Genomic DNA, 26693 nt, shown 5'->3' on the forward strand with positions numbered 1-26693 from the left:
ACTCTGGTTTTATCAATATGCTTGAGGCTCCCTGAACAAACTAAGTGACTTTATGTTCTCTATTTCTGTTCATACAGTTTCCTCTGTCCAGAATATGCTTCCTATCTTTGACTCATCCTTCAAAGTGTCCACTTTTGGGGATAGCTCAAGCAGGCTACAAGCTACTGGGATTCTGCAGTAATTTAAGAGTATTTCAACATGATTCAAATCATTCAAATCATGATTTGAATCATGTTGAAATAGGCCCTTAATGTTCATTTTCCCCCAAATCAATCTATAAGCCCTTGGACAGAGGGGGGATGATAATACTTTCATTTTATGTCCCCGCTGCTTACATGACAGTGAACAGTGTCTGAGATAACCACACAAGCAAATTGACATAGAAAGTAGGATCACTTTCCAAACCCATCATTAATTCTTCATTGTGCCCTCAATCGAAACTTTCAAGATCTTATGCCATCTTGTCTCTCTCTCTCTCTCTCTCTCTCTCTCTCTCTCTCTCTCTCTCTCTCTCTCTCTTTTTCTCTTCCAGGAAGCCATTGGTTTCTTACAGAGAACATCCCAACTTTTGTGGATTGGGTCATGCAGACCAATTACCATATTTATAAATGAACATCTTTATAATTCTCTTATAGCCAGTTTTGTCAGCAGCAAAATTCACATTGATGATGAAAATAAATGTTTAATATCTTTAGCAATCAAAATTGAAATGCAAATCAAAATTACACTAAAATTTCATTTCACTCCAGTTAAAATGGCAACCATCAAGAATATGAATGCTAATAAATGCTGGTAAGGATATAAGAGAAAAGGAATACTTATACATTGTTGGCAGGATTGCAAATTAGTACCACCACTACGAAAATTAGTATAAGGATTCCTCAAAAGTCTAGGAATGGAACCACCATATGATTCAGTTTTATTATTCCTTAGTATATATCCAAAAGAATTAAACTCATCATACTATAGTGATACATGCATACTCATGTTTATAGCAATGCAATTCAAAATGGCCAAGTTTTAGGAACAGCCTATGTGCCCAACACCAGATGAATAGATAAAGAAAATGTAGTATATAAACACTATGGAGCTTTATTCAACTATAAATAAAAATGAAGTTATGTCATTTACAGGAAAATGAATGGAATTTGACAAAAATTGTGTTAAGCAAAAGAAGCCAAACTCAGAAAGTCAAGGGTCATGTGTTTTCTCTCATATGTAGAAGCTAGAGATAAAAGGGGGAAAATGTGTGTTTGGGGAGACTTCATGAAATTAAAAGGGAGACTAGGACAGTAGAGGAAGGGAACCAGGAAGAGGGAAGAGGAAAGGGAAAGGGAAGTACTGGGAATGATTATGCTATGTGCATGAATGGGCATTCCCAATGAATCCCCCTATTATGTATAATTATAATATGCCAATAAAAATTGAATTTTAAAATCATTTTGATGGCTTTTCATTGTTAGGCTTTCTGGTTCTCCTTTTCCTTAAGGATGCTAATCTCCATCTTATCTCTATAATAGTCACTCACTCACTGAGGAATTCCCTGCCATCACCTCCCCCCATCCCCTGGCTCCTGCCCTCATGCTCTGTAACAGTATTCTCTAACTCAAAGGGAAATGGCAACTTAATATTTACTAAATGGACTATAGTGCCAGAAGCTGTGTTAGGCACCCTATATGTATATATCATTTAATCTTCTCAACAATTCAAGAACATATATTCATTAATCTCCTATTTCTGTACATCAACCCAATCTTCACTCTACTTTATGGGTAGCTCTAATGTTCTTAACCTATTAAGTCCCAGTTTTCCATTCTGAGAACCTAATAATCATTTCAAAATTACCATAAGTGGTACATTTGTTGCTCAAGTTAAGCTTTTATAGATGTTCTACCTCTTGGACAATGGGACTAAATGGATTAATCAAAGATCGTTTAGAGACTATATATTTTATTCTTTCACCATTGCAATTCCATGGTGAATCATTCTGTCAGAGGAAATTAGCTTTGTATCCATCTGGAGGTTATTGCTTACCACAGGCAGACACAAATGGAGTCCATGTTTCTTCATTTTATTTCTACAAAAAAATTTCTCTTTCAATTTGTATTAGGGTACTAATAATATTCTTTTATTAATATTTTTTTTTAGTTTTAAGTGGACACAATATCATTATTTTACATTTATGTGGTGCTGACGATCGAACCCAGTGCCTCATGCATGCTAGGTGAGCACTCTATCACTAACCACAACCCCAGCCCACTAATAAGATTCTTTATTAATATGTTTCTCTCTTCCCCCTAGTTCATCAACTCCTGAAGCAAATCATGTTCTATTTGCATCCATATTCATCTCCCGTTCCTGCTACACTGTAAAAAGTTTAGCAAGTCTTAATATGTGTTTGCTAAATGCAGACATTACCTTCTCTACTTTAAAAGTTTGTTTAGACACAGAAGATCTATCGCACATTTTCATTTATGTGAAATGTTAAGAACAGACAAATTGATAGAGACAGAAATTAGATTAGTAGTTGCCCAGGATGGAAGGAGGTAAAATTAGGCACAAGAAATGTGAATTGATTAGTAATGGATAAAGGGTATCTTTTAGAGAGGTGTGGTAGTAGTATAACCTGTGAATATGCTTTAAAAAATTAAGGCTGGCCATGCACTCAGAAAAAAAGGAAGAATATGTCCTGTTGTTTCTTCTTCTTTTCATTATTTTCAATAGCTTATTGAGGTACAAGTCAAATGCCATATGATCCTTCCTTATTAATACAGAGCAATCTGCTACAAACCTTTCAAAAATAGACTGTTGTATTTAATTTAGTACCCAGGGTCTAGCACAGTATTCCAAAGTTGGCAAATGCTCACTTCATGAATGAGAGACCCACAACTCTGAATTTATTACTAGTAATATTCCTAAGCTATATTTGGGCTAAATATATTTTGTTTACTTGGGGGGCTCAAACCACTATTTATAAAATAATTTCTGTAGTAAAATTTATATTCAAAGCAAAAAAATAAAATCTACCAGGAATCTTCTAACACTTTCTACTCGTAAATAAATAATTTATTACCAACATCCCTGCTACCTTCCAGATAAATATCTGTGTTCTTTAAAAACACTTCATTTTTTAATTAAAATGTCCAGAATGTTCTACCATCTGGGCTGTGAAAAACTATTCCTGAATGAAGGACTTTTGAGGATGATGGACATCTTCAAGACAAATTTAATACTTTTATAGGATAGCTTTTCTTTTCATTAAGCTCTCAGAGTAGACAGAAAATAAAAGATTTAGAATTTTAAGAAAACTGCTGTTGAATAAGTCAGTACACCCATGGAGAGCCCCTTACACCAGTTCACAGCTCTCTCTAATCCACAGGCAGCTTTTTTCCATATTTTGTATACTGTACTTTAAGTTCCATTGCAATTTGTTTCATAGAAGGTGATATAAATGAATGCATTAGTGTCAAATGTCATCTATCAAAGATACCAAGTATTTCATTAAAAAATTATTGGTGCATTATATTTATACATAATAGTGGGATTATTCATTGTGACATATTTGTACATGTACTATTGAAGTAATATTTACAATAAACCTCATAATAATATATTCTATGGCCTAATGTTAACATCAATAATTATTGAACCCAGCATCAAACAATTTTAAGATCTATATATTGGCTTCACTTGGAATATGGAATACTTATGTAATTTCCAAATAAGTAGCCCATTACTCAATTCCTAGGAACTAAAACAACAGCATCATCTTTACTTTGTTTTAGAGAATTTCGGTCACAAGGGATTACATCAAGAGATTATATGGTTCCTTGTCCAAAGTCAAAGAAAAAATTTTAATATCATTTGGCCAAGCACAATGGCCCATGCCTCAAATCCCAGAAGGCTGAACCAGAAGGATTGAGAGTTCAAAGCCAGCCTCAGCTGCTTAGCCAGGTCCTAAGCAACTCAGCGAGACCCTGTCTCTAAATAAAATATAAAAAAGGGTTAGGATGTGGCTCAGTGATTAGGAACCTCTGGGTTTAATCCCTGGTACAAAAAAAAAGGTAATTTTGTCTCTAATTCTCTACTATCAGATTAATATTCATTTCATTAGGTGATGGTGTTATTAAAATTGTTAAAATCCTCTTATGTAAATTTGGAGCAAAAACACATGCCATATAAAAGTACACTGAAGATATTTATCTCACTGATGTGTGAATACAATTCTTACCACTTCATAAAGAGTTTTTAATGTGACAAAATTAGTCCATCATTTAGAAAGTAACTTTCATCTATTTGATGTATTTACAAGCTTCTTCAGGCAGAGTTCATGTGTTCTATTGATCAATTCACCTACAGTGGCTTACTCCTAGACAAAACTTTAATGTATATAAAATGACTGATTGAATAGATAAAGAAAGAAATAATTTGGGTACTTTGAAGGTTTAAAATGCATAATTGGCCATTTTTCATGTAATTGCTTACCTCTTCTAGTTGGCATGCTTTGATGACACTCCTGTATCTATACTCATCATAGGAAACACCAAAGATAATATTTTCTTTGATGGTACCAGGCATGATCCAGGAAAACTGAGAGCAAAATGAAATTCTTCCACTGTGCTTAATTTTACCCTCTGAAGGCTCCAGTTCTCCCAGAATCATCATTAGAAGTGAAGTCTGGAAATAAAAATCATTGTTATTAAGTTACTTGATCAAATCACTATCAGTATTCACTTACTTTCAAATGATCATACTAAACAGAAATATATATTCTGATTTCTAAAGATTCAAACACATTTGATTTAAAATGTTCTAAGTACTACCTGTTTCAGGTAATCTGCTATGCACAAAAGATACAAAGGAATGAAAGAGACAATGACAACACACAGTGTCAGTGTTGTGATAGAGGATCTTGTAAAAGGGGCACCTACTTCAGATTACTGGAGGAGGTCTAGGAAAGATTAGTAATAGCTGACACTTATTGAGTGCTCACTCTACTGGCTGCTGGCTTTAACCACTTGTGCTTTTAATTTATTCATTATTTGCAACAGCATTACAAAGTAGATGCAGTATTATCATCTCATAAAGGAGAGACTAGGCAAAAAGAGGAAGAGTCAGGTAATGTTGTTCCAAGAGACTTCTCTGAAGTATACAATTATTCAGAGATGGTAACCCAAAAGAACTATCAGTGAACAAAGATGTGAACTAAAATTGAAACTAATGGGAAAATTAGAGTTGAAGAACAGAAATCAAGTAAGTTATACACCCTGACAATAAGTTAAAATTAAAAAATATAGAGAGATATAAAAAACAAAGGAAATAGGGCATATAAATAGGGCAAAGGAAAAGTAGGGTATAGGGGAAATTTGCTGATTGCCTTATCAAGTAAAGCTGCAAGTCAAAGGATATCACTTAAAGTTAACAATTCTAGTCATACAAACGTATTTATCAATACAAAAAGAAATGTTTAGATAATACTATTCACTACAATCAAGTCAGAGAAAAGAAGGTAGCAGAGGAAGAAAAAAACACTGATTTTATCAGAGCTCATCTGAGTGACATAGAATAAAAGATTTAACATGAGTTCTTTTTTCTTTCGTTTTTTGTACCAGGTATTGAACCCAGGGGTGCTTAACCACTGAGCAACATCCACAGCTCATTTTTTAATTTTTATTTTGTGACAGGGTCTCATTAAGTTGCTTAGGGCCTCACTAAGTGGCTGAGGTTGGCTTTGAACTCACAGTCCTCCTGCCTCAGCTTCCCAGCTGCTGGGATTACAACCATGAGCCACCATGCCCAGCCATAAAGTCATTCTTATAAATATAACTGCTAAAACAAATATACACATTTTCTTTGAAAATCATAATATAGTCCTCCCTTGGTATCCCAGGGAGATCAGTTCAATAAACCCCTGAAAACAACAAAATCCACAGGCACTTAAGTCCCTTCTATAAAATAGTGTAGTATTTGCATGTAATCTACACACATTCTCCCATATACCTTAAAATCATTTCTAATTTAATACAAATCCCATGTAAGTAGTTGTTACACTTATTATTGAGGGAATGACAAGAAAATTTTTATACATGTTCAGTAAAGACACAACATTTTCTTTTAATGTCTTTGCAGTTGTTTGAATCCAAGGGTAAAGAACCCACAGATATGGATGGTTGTGTATGTATGTATATTCAATTATATTTTTATTCAATTTCTTATCTCCTAAAATTTCAAAAGGCTGATAAAACCCTTTGCCAATTTATATTTTTGTTTAAAAAGTACAAATATATGAGCTAATAGCTTGCTTTATTCATCAGATGTCCAGTTACAGGGTCAAGCTAAAACTCAGTACCAGAGCTGGATAAGGACGCGTGATATAAACAACGGGTTGTCAGGGTTTGTCAACGAGGCCAAATGATTGCTTCAGTTATTGTTGAGAAAAAAAGAAGGACTAAAATCCCCAGACCCCAGGGAGTCCCTATGCCACCTTCCACTCAAAGGCAGTGGTGGTATAGACTCCTACACCAGTGCGATTTCATAAAGTAAACCAAAGTAGCCTACAAAATACAGGATACTTTATGTGGATTGGAATAACAACAAAAAAGCATTTTCCTATAGATGTTCAATTAAAATGGTGAAAAGCACCTATTGTGTGCTAAGCACTATGATGATACTTGGGCTAGAAAAACGAAGAAGTCATAGTTCCTTTCAGTCTAGATGATTATAATAGAGAAGTGATAAAATTGAACATGAATTTATCATTTAGTCAATAAAATAGTATCTTAATTTGCTTAAACTTCGGAAAATTCAGAAATGTAAACTGAACCTCAATCTCAGAGATAACGACTTGATACGTGCTTTTCTTCCCACTATTTGATTACTAAAAGCAATGCTGTGAAGTCAGTCTTCTTGGTGTTTTTAGTATCTCTCCAGAAATGTTTTAATATGTATGTAATCAATATATATTTTTATTGTTCCCCACCTTTCTTTTCATATAAAAAGTGCATTATATATAGACAGTTTTTTCATTGCTTTTCTCAATTATATATCCTGGAGAACTTTTCATACTTAATACATCAAGAACATCCACATACATAGAGTGTGCTATGATCAGGAGAATTTTATGTAAAATCGCTATAAATATACTAGGATATGTCATACAAGTGGAAGAATTATTAGGTTATTTTAAGGCTTTTGGTACAAATTACCAAATTGAGTGAGATAAAATGTAACTCAAAATGTTAAAATTTTCAGTTATTCGATCTTAATTTTTATCTAGAACTTTAATCCAAATGATAAAATATCCCATTCTTAACAGTACAAAAGGCAGCCTTCTAGGTGGGATTGGCAAACTATTTCTCAGAAGTGTGCAATTATTCCTAGGATACCACTGGCTTCCTCAACTGTCTTCATAGTTACTCCCTGTTAAGATGCAGCTGCAGCTCCAGCCAGTAATTATCTGCTCATCAATTTTTAAAGGAACTGCCTGAAATTTATTTGCTGGTAAGTCTTGCAGTTTACAATTCCAAAGCTATTTTTGTACATCTTTCATGGAATTGATCTTCAAAACATAAACAATTAATTTTTAAAATACCATGAAACACACATTCCATCCTGTCACAAGCAAACTTCCTTGTGGAGATCATCTCTAACCTCTCTAGTATCAGTTCCTCCTCTGGTGTCATTTTCTTTTCAGAGTGAAAATTGCAATATTATATAAGAAATAGAAGAAAAAATAACATGCTGAATTGACTTTTTTAAAGAAGAAAATGCACAACTATAACTACATTATTTAAAAGACCTGTGTGACATGTAGGGAAACAACTGGAGAAAAATAAGCAAATGTATTACTAACACTGTGGACACTACATACATGGGCAAGAAGTTTTCTGTGGATCCCCCCTGCAAAATCTCAGACTGAATTCTTCAAAATACTGCTCTCCCCATCCTAAATATTAATATATACTTGCCTTTCAGAAGTCTTTAATTTCTATTTTTATTGACATTTTTACCTTGTAGAATCACCGCTCCTTCCTTTTATACTTAATTTTTTTTTTCTTTCTTTTCTTTCTGACTTATGTCCTTGTACAGAATTCCAGGAGGTATTTTGAAAAGCTTTAATAAATCACTAAACATTTTCTTATATTTCTATAAAGTACTATAGCTAAAATAACAATCAAATGAGAACAAGAAACTATTTTTGTAGACTTCCAAAGCAAATACCTATTGCCCTTAGTAGCTGATTCCAGTATTAGAAAGCACTTTATTATCTTTCATTTTATTCCTTCATGTCCTTTAAATTTACCTCCTCCATGGTTAAAAGAAAAACAGTGTTTTTCTTTAACTGCATGATAGCTCATACCCTTGAAAATCACTATGTCTCCTCCTGGAAAATAAAGTTAAATCCTTAAGCTATTTTTCCTTCTAACATACTAGATTTTGTCAGATATATTTCCAAATATCCTGAATTTATATAAGTTGTTCTTGGGGATGGGTGGGGACTGGGGGAGGATGACCAATGAAGAAATTAACATTTTCTCAAAAGAATCATTTTTTATCACATAGTATAAGCAAATATGAATCATTTTCCAAAATTCTAATGTCAACAAAATGGAGACCTTTTTAAAAATTATGAGTTTAGTGAAGTCAAATTTAAGAGGTGATTTTTTTTCAGTAGTTCCTAAACACTGATAAAATATATGGTTCATTTGCTCAATAAAGTTATTGAAACCTGTCACATGTGTTGAACACTATGCAAAATATAAATATGTAGGAAAAGTTACTGGGAAACATAAGAGGAAATTAAAAGCAAGAGGAATTTATCAATTAAACAATTTATATTATAAGAGAAACTACACCCAAGTATTCTGATTCCCTTTAAGAATTTCTACAGAATACCTTCTTACACTACAAACTAGAAAAAAGTAAAAAGAAGAAATGCATGCCAAATTAAGTTGTTAACATTGAGGAATAAAAGAGACTACCTTGCCTGCTCCAGTAGATCCAGCAACTGCCAATAATTGTCCTTTTTCTATCTTGAAGTTGATATCTTTCAATACAGGGGCACCAAGGAGGGAGAAGTTACTGAAGAAGAGGCTATTGTCACCATTGGAAATTTTTCTATTGTTATTATTTAGTTTTGCTTTCTCAAATAATTCCCCAAATCCCTGTTTAAAAAAGAATAAAAGACATAAAAGATAGGCTTTTTAGGTAATTTATGAGTACTTTTATGTATGAGTGGTTTGAAAATCACATGGCACAAAATCCATTACAAAGCGTACATTATTACTTAATAGTACATAATTGCAGAGAAATTTTCCTAGAGTACATGATTCCAAACATCTGAAAATTATAAGCACAATATTTTTTTTCTTTTATATTAAAGTTTATTTTCTCCATCTGTGAATTATTTTTATAATAATAGTTTTAAGGGCATTTAACAGTTAAAAATAACAAAATATTTGTAATGTTTTTTGAGATAAATATTAAATATCACATAGTACTAAAGAAAATCTTATTAGCTGTAAGCACAATATTTAACTGGAACAAAATTGCCCTTTCTCAGAACTTCGCCTATTATCAAACTTCAATGTCAATTTAAATTAATTAAAGACTGAATATACATATACACACATCCCTTCTCCTTTAGGCTGTACACATACAAGTTATTATTCAATCCTCAGCATAATATATAGAGTAGATTTTATGATCTTCCTCTTTCAAAGCTGTAGGCACTGAATCAGAAAGGTTGAATAACCCAAGTCACATAAACAGTAAGATACAGGCAGACTTACAACCCAAATCTGACTTCTATCACACTATCACACAGGTAGCTCCCCTCCTCTGAGAAGCTCAAAGGATTATTTAATTGTGTTGACTATAAATGAGATGAAATTGAAAGGTGACTTGAATGGAACATTTGCCTCCATGGAACATTTGGGGTAGTGGTCTTCAAACCAATGTAGACAGACCTAAAGATTGATCAGGAGAAAGCTGGTGCACCTGGTTTCAAGGAAATCTATTTTCAGAACTCAACATCCAAAGGCATTCTTTCCTAAAATTAAGTTGCCTGAAAATTTGCCTGCTGTCATTTCTCCTAAGCCACTTCCATCTCACAATTGTCCTTCCCTCTTTATTCATAAGCAATAGCCTTCTCACTAAGCAAGAGTGTGCTGGTCTTGCTATGTTGGACTCTCCAGAGCATAAAATCGTCTGGGACTGAAAAAACAAAGGATCCATAAAGGAAGGGTTTTCTCTTGAAAGAGGGTCAGGGTCCCATAAAAGCAAAGCCAGAAATATTGAAGGAGGCAGCATTTTATTTCACCCAAATTTCAAACTTAAGTCAATCAATGTGTATTATCTTAGAATCAAATTTCGGAAATGAGTGAGGAATAAGGCATCTTAACTAATTGTTTAACTAATTATTTAATTTTATTTAGCACTTAATATAGATTATTAACTATCTGTAGTTTCAAGTCACATTTTTTGGATAAAAAACAAGTCATATTTAGCTAACTGGCTTGGTAATTTCATAAATTTATTTATTTTCCATAAGTTGAACACCCTAAAGCTGCAGCACCAAAGTGCTGACAAAAATCTATTTAATATATTTAGATAATATACAATAAACAGGAAATAATATCCTTCACTACCACGTAAATCTATGTTGAAACATTTGTAAGTCAACTTAAAAATTCATCAGATGTGTACAGTTTTTCAACATTCTTTTAGGGTACACAAAAGCAATGAAGCTCAAAGACTATTGCTTCTTGTTTTTATATAAGTGGCTAATATCAGTCAGCACATAATTAAAAGCAGAGCTTTCATGGAGTGGTCAGTGAAGTCTTTTAAAATGAGGCAAAGACATCTGTTAATCTCTTATTCATGTGTATCTAATAGATATTTATCGAACACCACCTCTGCATTATAGTCCACTTCAAAAATCTCACATGGGAGAATGACATATAAAATAGATATTAATATTTTGGTGTGTGTGGTACTACAATTAAAAGGCACATGAAGTACCATGGGAATACATCTGAGAGAGCAAACAACTCAACCTTGACCAAATAAATGACATATGCACTAGCTATGAAAGATGGAAGTAGAATTGCACAAGACCAAGAAATGGTTAGAGGTGTTCCTGGAAGACAGATCTGAACACACAAAAAACAAAATATGCCTCAAAAATAGTGAGTGGATGGGTCACTAACAAAGGCTGTTAATGAACTTTGGGTAGCTATGCTTAGAAGCAGGACTTTTATCTATTAAGGACTTGGATCAATGGAAGATTGCTGTTACTAAAGTCTCTTATTTTGATCACAAAAGACAGTTATTTCAAGAAATTTGGAAAACAGAGGAAAGCAGAAAATAGAAACTGCTTGTCATGTACCACTGAGAAACAACCATATTTAATGTTTCAGTTGATAACCCTCTATTCTTTTACAAATATAAATATGGTATTTATTTACATTTATAAGCATATATATTATTTTCAGAACATTCATAAAAATTATATGTAAGGCTTGTGACCTATTTTACGATGTTATAAATCATAACTATTTTCACATAGCATTAAGTCTTCTTAACATACTTTTTAAATGCAGTATATGTCACAGAGTATAAACTATACACAGTTCTCTATTTGATGGTTTCTCTTTTAATTTAATACATCTGGGACACATTTACTTTGCTATACCTTGAGGCACATATTTTTTTTGTTTTTATTGTTTGATATAAATTCCCACAAGAAGAATTTCCAGAGCTAAATGTATGAAAAATTTCATGTCTTTCAAAAAATAGTTCCACCTTATCCTCCAGCCAACATATGAGAGTGCTAGTTTTCAGGAACCCTTATCAACACTTGCAGTTGGGTTTTGGTTTGGCTGTGTGTGCGTGTGTGTAGTTGTGTATGTGAAAATGGAATCTCACTATTGATTTTATATTTATTTTATTTCTACTATGACTGAGCATTTTCCATGTTTAGGGGATCCCTGCAGTTTGGGGGGAATGGTCACAGTACTCTGTGCCTAGATTCCAGCCTTTTCCTCACTTCTCAACTAGATGGGTAAAGTTTGATAAGCCATGACAGTCTTAGACATTACAGCTTCTGTTTGCTGAGCTGAATGCACTAAAGGAGGTGACATGTTTGAAAGCATTTTGTATATAGTAAAGCAACAGTCACTCCTTTTTTTTTTTTTTTTTTTTTTTTTTTTTTTAGTAAGCGTCAGAATGATGAGTGAAGAAGGGCTTTGGAGTCAGAGATGCCAAGGCTGTCATTTGAGCTATATGCTAGCTAGTTGAGCAACCTTGTTCTAACTATTCAAACTCTCTAAGCCTTGACTTCCTTATACATGAAAAGAAGTTTTTCCTACTCATAGATCTGGAGCAAGGGAGGAGTCATATATAATTCATCAGGGACTGACTTCTCTGGTGATGCCTTCAGAGGAAATGAAGAATACACTGGAACAAGTGGGTTTCTGAAGCTTGGGGAGTGGTGACTGTGAAGTGCATGAGAAGCAGGCGGGAAATTTGGAAACACATGTATGAACTTCAGGAAGAAACCTAGGCAAGAGATTTGCATTTGAGAAGCATCAGCACATTGATGTCAGTGAAACCTCAGTGAGGTCACCCACAGAGACCATGAGATGCCTGAAGATGTTTGTTGGGGTGGGAACACCAGTAGCCCATCACCACAGAAGTTACAGGTAGAACAGGCTTACATATCATGATCTTAGGCTAAAATAATTTGGATAGAGTAGCTCACTAAAGCTAAATTAAGTCATTAATTCCACAAGAACAGAACAGGCCAAATTGAGGTTGAAACAATAAATGTATAAAACTTGCAGTTGATTAGAGTATATTGATTTTCCCAGATAACACTTCCTTCTCCAAAGCTGATAAAGGGAGCATTTTAAATTAAAAAAAAAAATCAGCAAAAAGAAAAGGGAATTGAGAGTATAGGTGGGAGAAGCCCCAAAATGATTGGTCTTAGAATAAGCAGAAGATAAGCCAAGAGGGGTCCAAAGGGAGAACTAGAATAACTACAATCTAATGAAACTGAAAGGCTATGAAAGTAGACTTAAGAGACTTGGGACAAAGGTTTGGGAGTTTGGGGCTAAGAAACAGATTTGAGAATGTAACATTTCTAAAGCTACACAAATCTGAGTACTAACAAAGCTCAGGATATGTTGAAGAGAGAAAGTTTTTGAGGAAGTCATATAAGTTCTAAGGGTAGTGTTGAAAGGATCATCTATGTGGATGTTGAAGTCTCAGACAAATGGTAGAGACTTAACAAGCACCAACATCCTACAATGTGCCATCAAGGAGTGTCCGGGGCTTGACAAGTGATACAGACTGGAGGGAAAAATACAGCCAGATGGAAGACAATGACTCAGTGAAAGAGCTCTAGACTCTGACATTTGGGTCCAAAATCCAGTTTCAGCCTTTGTCAGTTGTGTAAGCTGAGGCAAGACCTTTAAGTTTTCAAAGTCTCCATTTTCTTATTAGTGGAATGGAAATATTTACATTATTTAGGTCACAGGAATGTTATAAGCTGCTTTAGTTTGGACCTGATTTATTTCCTCCATCTTGTTCCAAGGCTTGGTCTCCAGACTGTGATACTACTGGGAGAACATTAAACTTTTAAGAGGTGGTTGGAGGAAATGAGGATATTGAGAGTATGCCCTGGATATTGGGATCTGGGTCTCTATCTCTCTTTTTGTTTCCCACCATGAAGTGTTGCCTCACCACAGGCTCAAAAGCAATGGGTCAACCAACCATGGACTGAAACTCTGAAACTGGGAGCCAGAATAAACCTTGCTTCTTTCTAAGTTGATTATCTTGGGTATTTCCTCACAGTAATGGAACACTAACTAACCAAAAGAAATTAAAGGAGGCAAAACTCATAAAGTGCTTATCCTGCCACCTGGCACAGAGTGAGGGCTCAAGCATGTTACTTCTTTTATTCGATGGAGAAAGAAAGGAATGGAGGATTTTTAGACCCAAGTAGAAAAACAATAATCAGAAAGAAGTAGGGAAAATTTCATGTTTCTCCTTTATGTTCAGAAGGGCATTTGAAATTCCTAAATGCAAAGAACTAAAATAAACCTTAGCAACACACTTTTCCACAAAACAATTTTACTAGGCAGATGAAGAATTATTCTATTTCCCACATCTTTTAAAAAATACAGTAAAATGTATCTCAATGATAAAGTTATATATATAAATAAATCAAATTTACTATATTATGAGAGACTCAGAAACAGGACATCAGTTTTACTATTCCTATCTTTACTCAACTGATAAAAGTGATTAAGAAATAAGAACTCAATAGGTGTTCTCAGTAATCAAACATTGCTTCTTAGAGGATAAAGTTATATTTGTTCTGACTGAGAAAAATGAGAGAATTTTTACAGTGAATAAAATAAGTTAAAAATAGTGAAATATTTAAAAATCATTGGTATATCTCTCCTACTTCTTTCTGTTGACTGATGTATATAAACACATTGGACTACAACTTGAGGTTTGAGAAGTTAACGTTCATTGAGGAACCAATAAATTCCTGGTTCTCTAATGAATACTTCACACAAATCATCTCAGTGCCCTTCACAACAAATTTTCAAGGTAAATATTAATACTCTTCATTTTACAGAGAACCAGAGGCTTCTCAAAGTTAAAGTAATTTGATTTAGAATAGATGGAAGTAAATGGCAGAGCCAGGATTCAAACCCAGCCTCAAAGCCTTTGATCTCTGTACAAGTTCCTGGTCTGAGGTGAAACACATCTCATGGCTTTTTTCTACTGCATCAAATATTTCTGGGCTTCTCCTTCTTACTTTATAAAATAAGAGAAGTGGTCTCTCCTTTTAGTTCTATCAATTACATCATCATTGTGATCTTACTTCCCATCGGGATGAAGTGTAGACTCTCAAAGAAAAACCTCTAAACATGATCTTTTAAGAATTAAGAATTCTTACCTCCTCCCAGAAGGCGGTTACATTCTCCATCTCTACTTCTGTAGTTGTTAAGTTATATTCTAATGTCTTATACTCTTGCTTTTGTAAGAAATCCTGTTCATGAAAGAAAGCAAAATGATAGTGTAGTTATTAAATCTATGTTATATTCTAATGGTGCTGCATCTTAAACACTGATATTAACAACTAAATTAAAAATTATTTCTTAATAAAAACAATTTTATAATGGTGTACTAAACTTAATTAAATCATCAGAATACATCATATTTGAAAGACTTTCTTTAAATATTTGACATTTTATGCAACTGTCTTTATGCTTATATTTCAACATATAGCTGATTCTTCCTCATACTATTACATATTTACTTTAGTTATATATTTATAAAGCAACTCTGAATTACCTACCAATGTGCCTTTGTTCAACAACAGAAGAGATAAAAATAAATATCTTCGTCTTTACAACACCCTTATGAGAGGGAGTGTTAGCATCAATTCTCTGGGTTAAATAAAGATGTAAAGATTTGATGTAACTGGTTTTAAGGTGGCAAACCTTAAAGAGTCTAAGAGAAGGATTCTATTGGAAATTCCAAACCTATAGGGAACATGAGGAGGACTTAACTCCTTCGATCCTGAAGTCTTTACCACTAGAGTCATAAAAATATCTGGTTCTTTCATAGTTTCTTCCCCTTCCTCTCTGCTTTCTTCTCTTTCTCTCTTTTGATTTCTCTCATTTTCTCCCAGTTTTGTTTTCCAGATCTGTTTATCACAGATCTCAAACTCACTCTCAGTGATATAATCAGAAGGGAGCTGATAGAGATTGCAATGAATTGGTAGGTGCTCTTCAAGGGACCAGTTGCCATAGCTTGTGGGAACGAAGACAGATTACAAGATTTTTCAAGTCTTTGATAAGAGGCTGAACATGACTGAGGGGGTGCATGTACACATGAGAGAGACAGACAAAGAGACATCTCCCGATTTCTAACTGCTGATAGCTAATTCAAATTTTTAAAATGTGCAGTCCAACTAAACAGATCTAAGAGCGAAAATTAGGTCCAATGGGCCACTATTTGCAATCTCTGACTTGCATTAAATAATGGTAGCACAACATAAAAGTGGAGTTTACCCTTCACCCTGAACTTGTATTTCTGTCATAAGGGTTTATTTTATGGGTTAAATAAATAAATATTAAAAGTAAAAAAGACTTTATCTGCTTATTAATAAAGCTTATCCAATTAGCTCTCTATAAATTTACTCTCATCACCTGACGATTTTAGAACTCTTCCCAGCTGCCAGCTACATCAATATTGCTGGGATTTTTAAGGTAATTAACATGGCATGAGATACCATTCTCATCCATTATACTGCTCTTGGAAATGCTAGGAAAAGTTTAAAGTGAACATTCCTGGTATTAGTTGGAAATTTTATAACTTCTTTGTGAAGGAAATTTCCTTTTCAATCTTTTTTTCACATTTACAAAGTTCACTAAGAACAGATATATTCACGGATCACTCGGATGAAATTCTCAAGATTACAAAAATGATTAAATTCCTTTGGGTTATGAGAATATCACAGGTTTTCATTTTATTTCACCAGACTTTCATTACAAGGACTCATTACATCATGTATATATGTCAAGAGAAGAAATCTCATGCATTACATAGGTCCAAGACCAAACATTCATCTCTAGAGAGTTTACTTGCTAGAAAATCCTGAAACATTTCAAAATCACACTATCTGACACACAGTTATGATAAATTACCTGTATTTTGTTTATTGCTCCAAGAGAGTCGTACCATGTTTGTACGGCCCAAGGGAATTGCCGTGTGACCGCCATGCGCAGCACAATGCAGAATGAGATGGTTGTGAATATTTTTCGAAGGATGATTCCTTTGATAAGTGCATAGGGAAGCACAGATAAAAACACCACAAAGAATCCTGAGAAGAAGAAGGCTGAGCTATTGACGTATCTCACATAGGCTGCCTTCCGGGTCAGTTTCAGTTCTGTCCTATAAAATAAAATTAATTATAATAATAACAATAAAATTCACGATGTTATTTTACTTTTCAAATATCAGGCCACTTGGAACGTAAAATCTGAACATGGGGTCTACATTCTTCCTGTTGTGTTCTGACCCTGGCTCCACCCTATGAGTTGTGTGAACTTGGGCAAGTTATTAAACCTCTCTGGGCCTCAGTCATCTTATCTGAAAAAGGGATAATAATGCATGTACCAGTAAATACCTATAAATATTATTTTTAATTATACTAGTCATTTAATTATTGTTATTTTATATCTTTATTCACTTCATTACTAACGTGTGAGATTTATGATGCTGACAATTTTTTTGTTGTTTCTTATTTTAAATAATTGAGGAAAATGTTGCTAGATTTATAAAAGAAAAAGACAATTTTGTGATTACCTAATGGGATTCTTAACATTTTAGAAATTGTAGCTTGACTGTGAGAAACAGTGAAAAGATATACATGCATATATATGTATGTTATGTGTTTATTGATTTATTTATTTATATGACAGAAGAGAGGTTCTCAAACACTAGCATAGGCAAAAATCACCCAAGAAGCTGTTAAAAATGCATCCTCAGGCTATCTTCATAGATACTGATTAAGTAATCTCCACTATTTCCAGATCTGTTTTAGAAAAAGAAGCCAAGTGATTCTGTTGCAGAAGGTTCTTGAAAAATTTTGGGAGTAGACACTGTATCCTCTCTATCTCTGTCTTTCAGTGTAATAATTTGCATTCACATTACATTATTATCAGTCCTCTAATCTGAACTACAAGTGTGAGCTATTTTAACACATGTATGAGGGCTTAAATGCTCCAACAGGCAGAAAGCAGGGAGGGAAGAGGCTATGGAGAATAGAGGACAACATGGCCTTCAACCTTCCAGAAGCCATAAAAAATTGAAGTTGCTTGTGATTGTCCCCATCTAGTCCTTGGGTAGTCAGTCAAAAAGCACTATAGATAAATAGAGAGCTCTGGAGGGAGGGAACAATAACTGTGCTATGGCAAAGCACTGGAATTTGGTGCAAGTTCCACAGACTTGTATAATTAAGAGAAGCAATTCTCATTAACTTGATAGAATTCAGAGGGAATAATTTTAGGGCTTTTTATTTTTTTTTATTTTTTTGTCTTAAAGGAAATGTCATCTGAGCACACCAATGAAGAAAGTGAAGTTCAACGTGTCCCATGTGCATTGTAATCAGTCTAATAATGTGCAATACTTGCTACTTCAATAATTTGACTTTGAAGATGGATTATAATTTTGGGAACTCACCTGGGTCTAATCCTGGCTCTGTCAATTTTATCTATGCCACCTTAAGCATGTCACTCTTCCTTCTAGTTTTATAGACTAAAAATCTAAAGAGAAACACACCTTCCTTGTAGAGTTCTCAAAATTAAACGGCAGCATAGCAGAGGGTCTACTACTAGAATCTAAAGTATGTGTCCTTTCCTCTAATAGGAAAAAATATTCAGGTTGATTAGGTTGGTATTTATAAGATGGCAGAAAATACTGTTTACAATGTTAAAAAAATTGTCAAAATGTTGAAATATATTAGAAACAATTGAGAAAAATAAGAAGAGGTCAAACACGAAAAGAATAATGGATCCAAGAACACTTATACAACTCATCCAGAAAGCAATACTCAGCATAATAAAATCACTAACAGTTTAGGAGTCATAAAAATATTTTATCAGGTTATTATAAAAAATGGAAAGTGACTTTATTATCAAAGAGCAATAAAAGAGTAGATTTCCAAGGAGCTTTGCACAGCCTTTTGCCCAGTTCTCCAATGGCCCAGGCTAGGGTAATCACTCCTTTAAAGTGTATCCTGTCAATCTCTTTCAGAACATTGTATTTGCTCTCTTGAATAGAAGCAATTCTTGCTTTCCCATATTTACGTCAGTACTTTGCAGCCTTTTCAGGTAACAATTTCATGCTGGATTATACTAGTTGCAACCAGACATTTGCTATTAGAATTGGTCAAACAGGAATACGGAATAGAGGGATAAATTTCATTTTTTGAAGAAGGAGGAGAAAAAAAAAACAATGTCAAGAAAAGTCAGCCTAAGAATGACCTGGCCATGAGTTTATCTTTAGGGCTAAGAAAACCAGATCCTCTGATAATCTCCTATCAGCCTGGCGATGTGATGCCTCTATGAATGAGCCTAGGGTGATACAGCACTCCCTTGTTAATGAGAAGAACAACTTCTATCAACTGAAAAATTCCCCCAAGATCTTTAAGGATGTTTCTGGAAAGAAAATGCAATTCTTTTCCTGGATTTGTCTTGAAAGGCAAAACAAAAGCAGGTGACCAATAATGTTTGGGAAATAAATATGCTTTTACTCTTTCTATTTACATGGCAAAGAACTTTACATTTCAGCATTTCATTTGTTGTTCCAATCACACACCTGCAGCTCAGTTACCATTGTCTACTGGACTCAGCAGCCTAAAATCCTAATAATCCATATTCATGCCATCCAAGAGGTTACTCTCCTTTTTAGTATATTTTTCCCTGTGAAACTCTCATGTGACATACATCTTGAAATTACTTGTCTCCAGTGGTGTTATCAACAACCACAAAGTCTTCTAGGACCTTTTTTTGATAACAGTTTGTAGAACACAGAACTCAACTAAAGGCAAATGTGTTTAGTTCATATTTTGTTCAAAATTGTTTCAGTAATTGTATCTCAGTCTGAGCTGTACATTTTTTTGCTAGATATACTCTTTATTAAAAATCTGTGAAAGGTTATATAAGATAAAAGAAGACCAGACATAGATGTCAGGTACTGATTGATTCTATCTCAGGAGGTGGGTTTCATTTTAATTGACCTGACTTTGCCTCACGTGTACAGTTTATAGGAGCAAAATATATGGGTATTAACCTGTGTCATTTTTTCTATATTAATGAAGAATCAATATAATTTTTCCAAATAGAGTTATTTTCATTATCTTGTGGGTTGTAACATATAAAGTAAGTAAAATGTCATAATAGAGAATCATTTACACAGTATGGGATTATATGTAGGATATTCTTTAATAAGGTATAAATATCCTTGTAGTGAAAAATAAAATTCTGAATCAACTATGTAAAACTGCAGCACATCAAAATAACTTATGCAACTAATGCATGAATATTGATACATCTCAATACACTTGTTTGTCAGAAACTTCAAATATGAGGTGGAAATTTACTGTGATAGACTTTTTAAAATATTAAGGGTAAAGTTATTAACAGTATTATAATTATCACAACAACTTACTGTCTTAGGTTTTCAATCATTTTTTCTACTGCTTCTTCCCAGCAGTATGCCTTCACAGATTGGATATTTTCAATCATTTCTGAGGTGATCACAAGTCTTTCATTGATCTTTCCAGCTCTCTGATCTCTGAAAATCAATTGATCAAGTTGAAAAAGGTGGGAGGGGGCAAGAACTGCTCAAACTTTTAAGAAAAGCTACAAAAATAATAGTTACCGTTTAGTAAATGCCTCCTAGGTATTAGTCACTGTATTACATGCATTCCATACACTATTCCTCAGCCTTATGAAAGTCTACGAGAAGTGTTTATCTTCATTTTAAAAACCAGATGAAAACAAGAATATAGTCTGAGATTCAAGCAAAGACCTACATGACTCCAAAATTTATATAGTTTCTTTCATACTGTAGCTGAAACTCTAGAATTCCTCTAACCTAAGCAGTAACTGATATCCCTGTGGTTTTTTTTTTTTTCTGTAATAAAGAGATTAAGGGGCTGGGGATATAGCTCAGTTGGTAGAGTGCTTGCCTTGCATGCACAAGGCCCTGAATCCCCAGCACTACCAAAAAAAAAAAAAAAAAAGCATTTAAAGTCAATAAACTACACAAAATTTATGTATTGCCTCCAATTTATACAAATGTCATATCAATTTTTACCTAAACCTTATGAATTATAAAAATGCACTGAATCTTAACACATTTTAAAGAAATTCTATAGACTTTCAAGGAAAGAAATGTCCTAGTGGTATATTTACACCACTAAAATAATTCCTTCTTAACCCCATAATTCAGTACATAGAAAACACTTGATTTTACTAGAAAGGTCCTTTTGAAAACCTGATTTAAACACTTTCAAGCTATGATGATAGATTCTTACCTGTACTTCATCATCATTCTCCCTAACCCAGCTTGCACAAGGGCTACAACTATCAGGAAAGCAAGGCCACAGAAAGCAGAGGCCTGTAACAAGTCCCAGAGCAGCCCCATCAAGAGAGTCACTTGTAAAGGAGCAATCCATACAAAATGTGCCAGTGCAAGTCCCTAGAAAATAAAAGCACAAGAAAAAAAAAATGGTATGTTATCCCCCGCTCCCAAAATCAAATAAAATATAAAACAAAATAAGCACTCAGAACTTATGTAATCAAACACTTCATGGTCCTTAGCAAATTAAAATTTAGGGGTCCATTACATGAACACAAAGCAATGAGCTCAAATATTCTACACAGAGACTAGATTTTCCCAAGAACAAACTCAAGTCACCACATTTTTAAGCATGTTTTTAACTCAGTGAAATTGAGACTAGATATCTTAAGTATTGTGTCCACAATTTATTTAAATAACATCTCGTTGGGAATAAAGCAAGAACCATCATAGAACATGAGAGAATAAAGGACTCTCCTCAAGGCTCCATCCACATAGAAATGCACAACTCTATTACCTGACAGGTATTCAGAAAAATATCTGCTCAATTCAGCAGTGATTTATTTAGCATTTGATTGGGTCCAGTGCTACAGTAAGTACTGGAAATGCAAAGGTAAATAAAACTCATTATCTGTCCTCAAGGACCTTGAATCTGTTTGTCACATAAGACAGCACAGAAAAAGAATTGCTCGCAGTATCATATTTAGCCAAAGTAAATAATGAATTTAGAGTATTAAAAGGAAGCAAGGCCTAATAAGAATTAAGTTTTGAAAATCTTATTAAGAGCAACTTGAGGTGACTTTGAGTTGGACAGTTCCACCAGACCTCGGAATGGCACTCTGCTACACAATTTAGCTTTCTCAATTCCCAGAAATAGCCAAGGCAGGGATAAATAAGACTTAAATACTTATTACTGTTATCTGACACAGGAAAACTCCATCTTTGGGGTTGCATGATTTCTAACATATCACATAAAAGATTTAATCACCAGGTACATACTTCATCAAATTTGTTCAGGTTGTTGGAAAGGAGACTAACAAGCTGCCCAATACTTATTTTATCCAGAACACGGCTTGACAGTTTTAAAGTCTAAAAGAAAAATGGGAAGTTAGGTAATATCAACCAAAAAAAGACAAATACATTTATTAGTAACATTATAATAAAGATGAGGAATTAGGCTATGTGTATGCAGTTTTAAGTAAAGGTAATGAAATTTATTTACTTATTTTTATCTAGCTTTGGATCTTCTCAGATTTATAAATATTTCTCTTAACTGAAAATATTATACTGATCCGGACATACATCTATTTATTTTCTAGTGTATAGATGGTAGTAATACTTTTTTTCTCTTTTATAATAGGAATGATATTGTTCTTAAATATCCATGTACATGATGTGGGGTTTTTGATTTTTGTTTTGTTTTGTTTCATTTGCTTTTATTTTTAAAAAAATAAAATATAAGGCAGTGAAACTTGAAATTAAAAGCTTGGCCTTGAATTTTTTATGAAGTCTTATACTAACTCTTGTATAAAACTACTAATAGGGTCAATAAAAGTAATTATGAATAGTTGAATTATTAAATATTTTGTGAAAGATCATATTAAAAATACAAAATCTTTAAATTTTATAAAGAAAAATGCAGCGGTACGTGAAAAATACTTAAGTAGATAATTTAATTTTTTACTTATTAAGTACAAGCTAAATAATTAAAATAAGTAAATCAATTCTGATTATGAAAGAGCATGGTTAAAAGAAAAAAAGATCCGAGTAATGCTTTGCCTGCAAAATTTAATAAGAATTGATTTGCTTTTAGATGGCTTTGACTGGAAAGCATCTGTCTAATATTTCTTTCAATTGAATTCATTACAAATTTATTGAGCCTTTAGTAGATACAAATCACTATACTTGATATCTTAGGAATTAAAATTTATTAAAACATAATTCTTGCCTCAAAGCAACCTAGTAGATAAATAAGTATGATATGATGAGTTAGTTAAGGAAAGTAAAAATTAATAGAGTAGTTAAGAGAAAGTTCACAATTCTGGTTAGACAGTCTAGAAATATTTTCTCAGATTCATCTGGAATCATGGAGAGTATCTTAAAGAATCAAGGAAGTTAATACTAAAACATTATCAGAGCAATACTGGGGGCAAGGATCCACTGAGCTAGTTTACATATGGCTTGAACTTGAGTTCTACACAGGGTACCCCACTGAGCTTTGTGCACAGTAAGCATTTAGTGAATATTCATCAATCTAGTTATTTCTGCTTTCTTTAAATTCAGAGGCAAAACTCAATTTTGCTTGCATTTACATTCATTATTTCCAGTATAATGTGCTATGGTTACAGAATTTGGAACAAAACAAAAGGCTTTAGTACAAAATTTGAAATATAGAAAGGGTCCAACATGTCTCTGCTGTGAAGATGAATAGCTTGGCCATAGGTAACAGTGAGACCTGAGAAGAGCCAAGACAAGGCTTACTTTAGGGGCCAAGTCAGAGCAACATGGAGATGAAATCACATTCTTTGGTGATGATGCCAATGAAGGACACTAAATAACTAGCAAGATAAAGCAAACTGGTTAAGGACACATGCATTCAACATTGAGAAAGAATAAATGCAATAGCCTTTAATTTTTCCTTCATGCATTTTGAATCTGAAGCACATATATTTTCATTAAATGTTACTTGAAGAACATATGTTTGACAACTAGCCTTGCTCTTTATTTGACCTTGTTTACCTTTTTCTTCATGATTATATTCCAATCCTTATTTCATTTGCCCTAATGGTTGGAAACCCTTCCACTTCAGACAATGTGATTTATCTATCTTGATATTTGAAAGTAGTTTTTGAATAACATTCAATGCTTCCAAGTCTTTGTTTCCTAATACATAAAATAGGGATAATAGTACCTACCATATGGAGTTATGGGATGGATCAAATGAGATCACATCCCTCAATCATTTAGAAGCTTATTGTGCATATCATTAGCTATTATGATTATGATAATAAGTACTTTTTAGAAATATTATTAAGCTAAATTCAAATTTTTAATAGCAAGATATATAGGTACCAAATAATGCCTAATAATTTTTGAGTTATGCAAAATTTCTAGATCAAAATAAACATTTTATTATTTTGTCACCCATGTGTTTCTGGGACTTGTGAACTTATGAGATTGCAGTTAAGGTGATTCTATTAAACCTGACTCTGTTTTTTTTTTTTTTTTTTTTTGCCTCTGCCTCCATAAAAGGCTGTTTTGAACAATAAAGTATGGCTATCAAGGTTTTACAGCACAGTTGACCTTGTATGTGTATCATGGAAGTGTTATGGGTTGTTTGCTGCAGGTGAATTCCAGATCCATACCCCTTATAAGCCAAGTTTGTAAAGTTTTTATACTGGGGGAAGAAAAAAAGAAAAGAAGAATAAAGCAATATATAAATGATTCAATCAATACAGCTTTCTTTAATGGCCTGATAGAACCAAGCAATCACATATGGTATTGCATCAAATTGAGGAAAGCATGTGCCATTGAAATGACCTTCAATTGTGTTTAGGAGATAGTTAAATGTTCATTTGAATTCGCCTAAATCATGCCTTAGCAACTTGGATTCTTGTCTGGATACTACACACAGAAAAGCAGAGTAAGTTCTTATGATCTCATGCATATGCTGTTTCAAAAACTTTAAAGTTTCAGATTCATAGGATAACAAAGATCCAACTCAAAATAAAACGGGATAAATATCACAACTTGAAACAAGGTCCCCACTGGTGACAACTGGTTAAGGTGGAAATTCATTGATTGGTTTATCAATAATGATAGCACATTATACTCTTGTTAGTGAACACAAAGACAGGCAAATGGCATTTTACCATCAAATGATATGTTGGCATTGATTTTTATGCACACTATGTGCTATTTTAGCAAGGAATCATGGATTCCAAGAATATTGATAGATAGGAGTATAGCTCAGTGGCAGAGCACTTGCCTAGCAATTTGAAGCATCGAGGGGAAAAAAATCCAAAAACATGAATAACATGACTAAAACTTAAACCTACAATACAGACAGGTTATAAAAGATGCTTAATAGATATCAGTTGAAGTAACTGAATTATCAAAGAAAATTAAAAACATTAGTTATTCCTGTCATTTATTTCACAGGCATACGAAATTAATTTCAGCATTTAGCCCTTACTTGTATCAGCTCATTACCTACATTGTGGCATTTAAGACACGTGCCAAGGAGAATACATGTACTCTGGGGACTGTGCAAGAAAGTATTACCTTCTTATAAATCAGGCTAAACATAGCTATTCTCATTTGCATTCCAATGTGATGAAGGCCAAAAATGGCCGGGTGAAGGAGCAGTGTCCTCACGATAAAGAGCAAGCATAAGCCTATGGCTAGGTAAATGGCGATGGAGCGTTCCACCTTGTTATCTGGATCATAAGAAGCTATGATTCTTCCCAGTAAGAGAGGCTGTACTGCTTTGGTGACTTCCTGAAGAAGGAGAGAAACAAAGAAAATGAAGTTAATTTCCATTTCATAAAATGCTCTCAACAATTTCAACATAAAAGATTTAATCGTTACAGAAGGACTTAAAATGGGGTTCCAGAGAGGGTCAAATGTCTATGAAACTTCGGACACTGTCTTTATATCTGGATACTTTCAAACAAGATTTTTGAGCTGGGCATGATGGCGCCCACCTGTAATCCCATCTACTTAGGCTGAGGCAGGAGGATCACCAGTTTGAGCATAGCCTGCACAATTTAGCAAGACTGTGCCTCAAAATACAAAATACAAAGGGCTGGGGGTATAGCTCAGTAGTAGAATGCTTGCCTAGCATGCATGAGTCCTGGGTTCAACCCATAGTACCCCACACACACATGCACACACATTTGAATTTTGGATCATAGAAAAAGTAATTTGAAGACAAGTTTATGTATATTTTTAACTTAAAGGTGGATAATGACTACAAAGTAAAGGTATACTTTCTGAAATGATTTGTTAGTCACTAACACCTACACGGTGCTGAACAGTTCCTAAAATATTTCCCACTTAATTTCATAAAACTTTTGGAGTCAAAGTAGGTCTTTTTATTTTTACTTTACAGTTGTTGAAACTGAGTCCAAAGAGTCAACATGAAATAATACAAAATAGAGTTTTCAAAAGTGTTTTGAGCAATGGCTTCATTTTCAGGATGAACACAGCTACTCAAGGCTTTCTACCACATAGCAGAACTGGTGACAGGAGGGAGGAGCATGTCAGCACCAGTGGAATTTAAGGCCAGCCACCAGGGATACCATTCCCTTCTCAACCTGGAATAGCATGGACTTCAGTGAAGAAGTCTGTCCAGTTCCTCCACCTTAGGCCAGTTCCCAACAACTCATCAACTCCTCAAGAGTCTTCGATCAACTACAAAAACAAATTGTCCATCCAATTCATTATCCTTTCTCCTGAAAATATAGGAATAGATTTGTAAAAGGAGGCCTAATTCTTCTTACCCATCTTGATAAATTTCC

At 33.8% G+C, this 26693-nt stretch overlaps 1 protein-coding gene across 1 annotated transcript in view; it reads right to left on the reverse strand.

The window, feature by feature from the left end:
* The window catches only part of CFTR (CF transmembrane conductance regulator), a gene marked incomplete at both ends in the record, with an annotated part of 159650 nt that overhangs the window by 94749 nt on the left and 38208 nt on the right, over positions 1-26693 (reverse strand). Inside the window, 8 exons of the mRNA XM_081286845.1 lie at positions 4486-4677; positions 8982-9164; positions 14975-15067; positions 16731-16977; positions 20257-20382; positions 21128-21291; positions 22171-22260; positions 25456-25671. Of these exons, the coding sequence (XP_081142971.1) occupies positions 4486-4677; positions 8982-9164; positions 14975-15067; positions 16731-16977; positions 20257-20382; positions 21128-21291; positions 22171-22260; positions 25456-25671 (1311 nt within the window). The remainder of the gene's footprint in view (positions 1-4485; positions 4678-8981; positions 9165-14974; positions 15068-16730; positions 16978-20256; positions 20383-21127; positions 21292-22170; positions 22261-25455; positions 25672-26693) is intronic.

The sequence above is a fragment of the Spermophilus citellus genome (genome assembly GCF_964194105.1).
Source record: "Spermophilus citellus genome assembly, chromosome: 3".
NCBI classification, from domain to species: domain Eukaryota; kingdom Metazoa; phylum Chordata; class Mammalia; order Rodentia; family Sciuridae; genus Spermophilus; species Spermophilus citellus.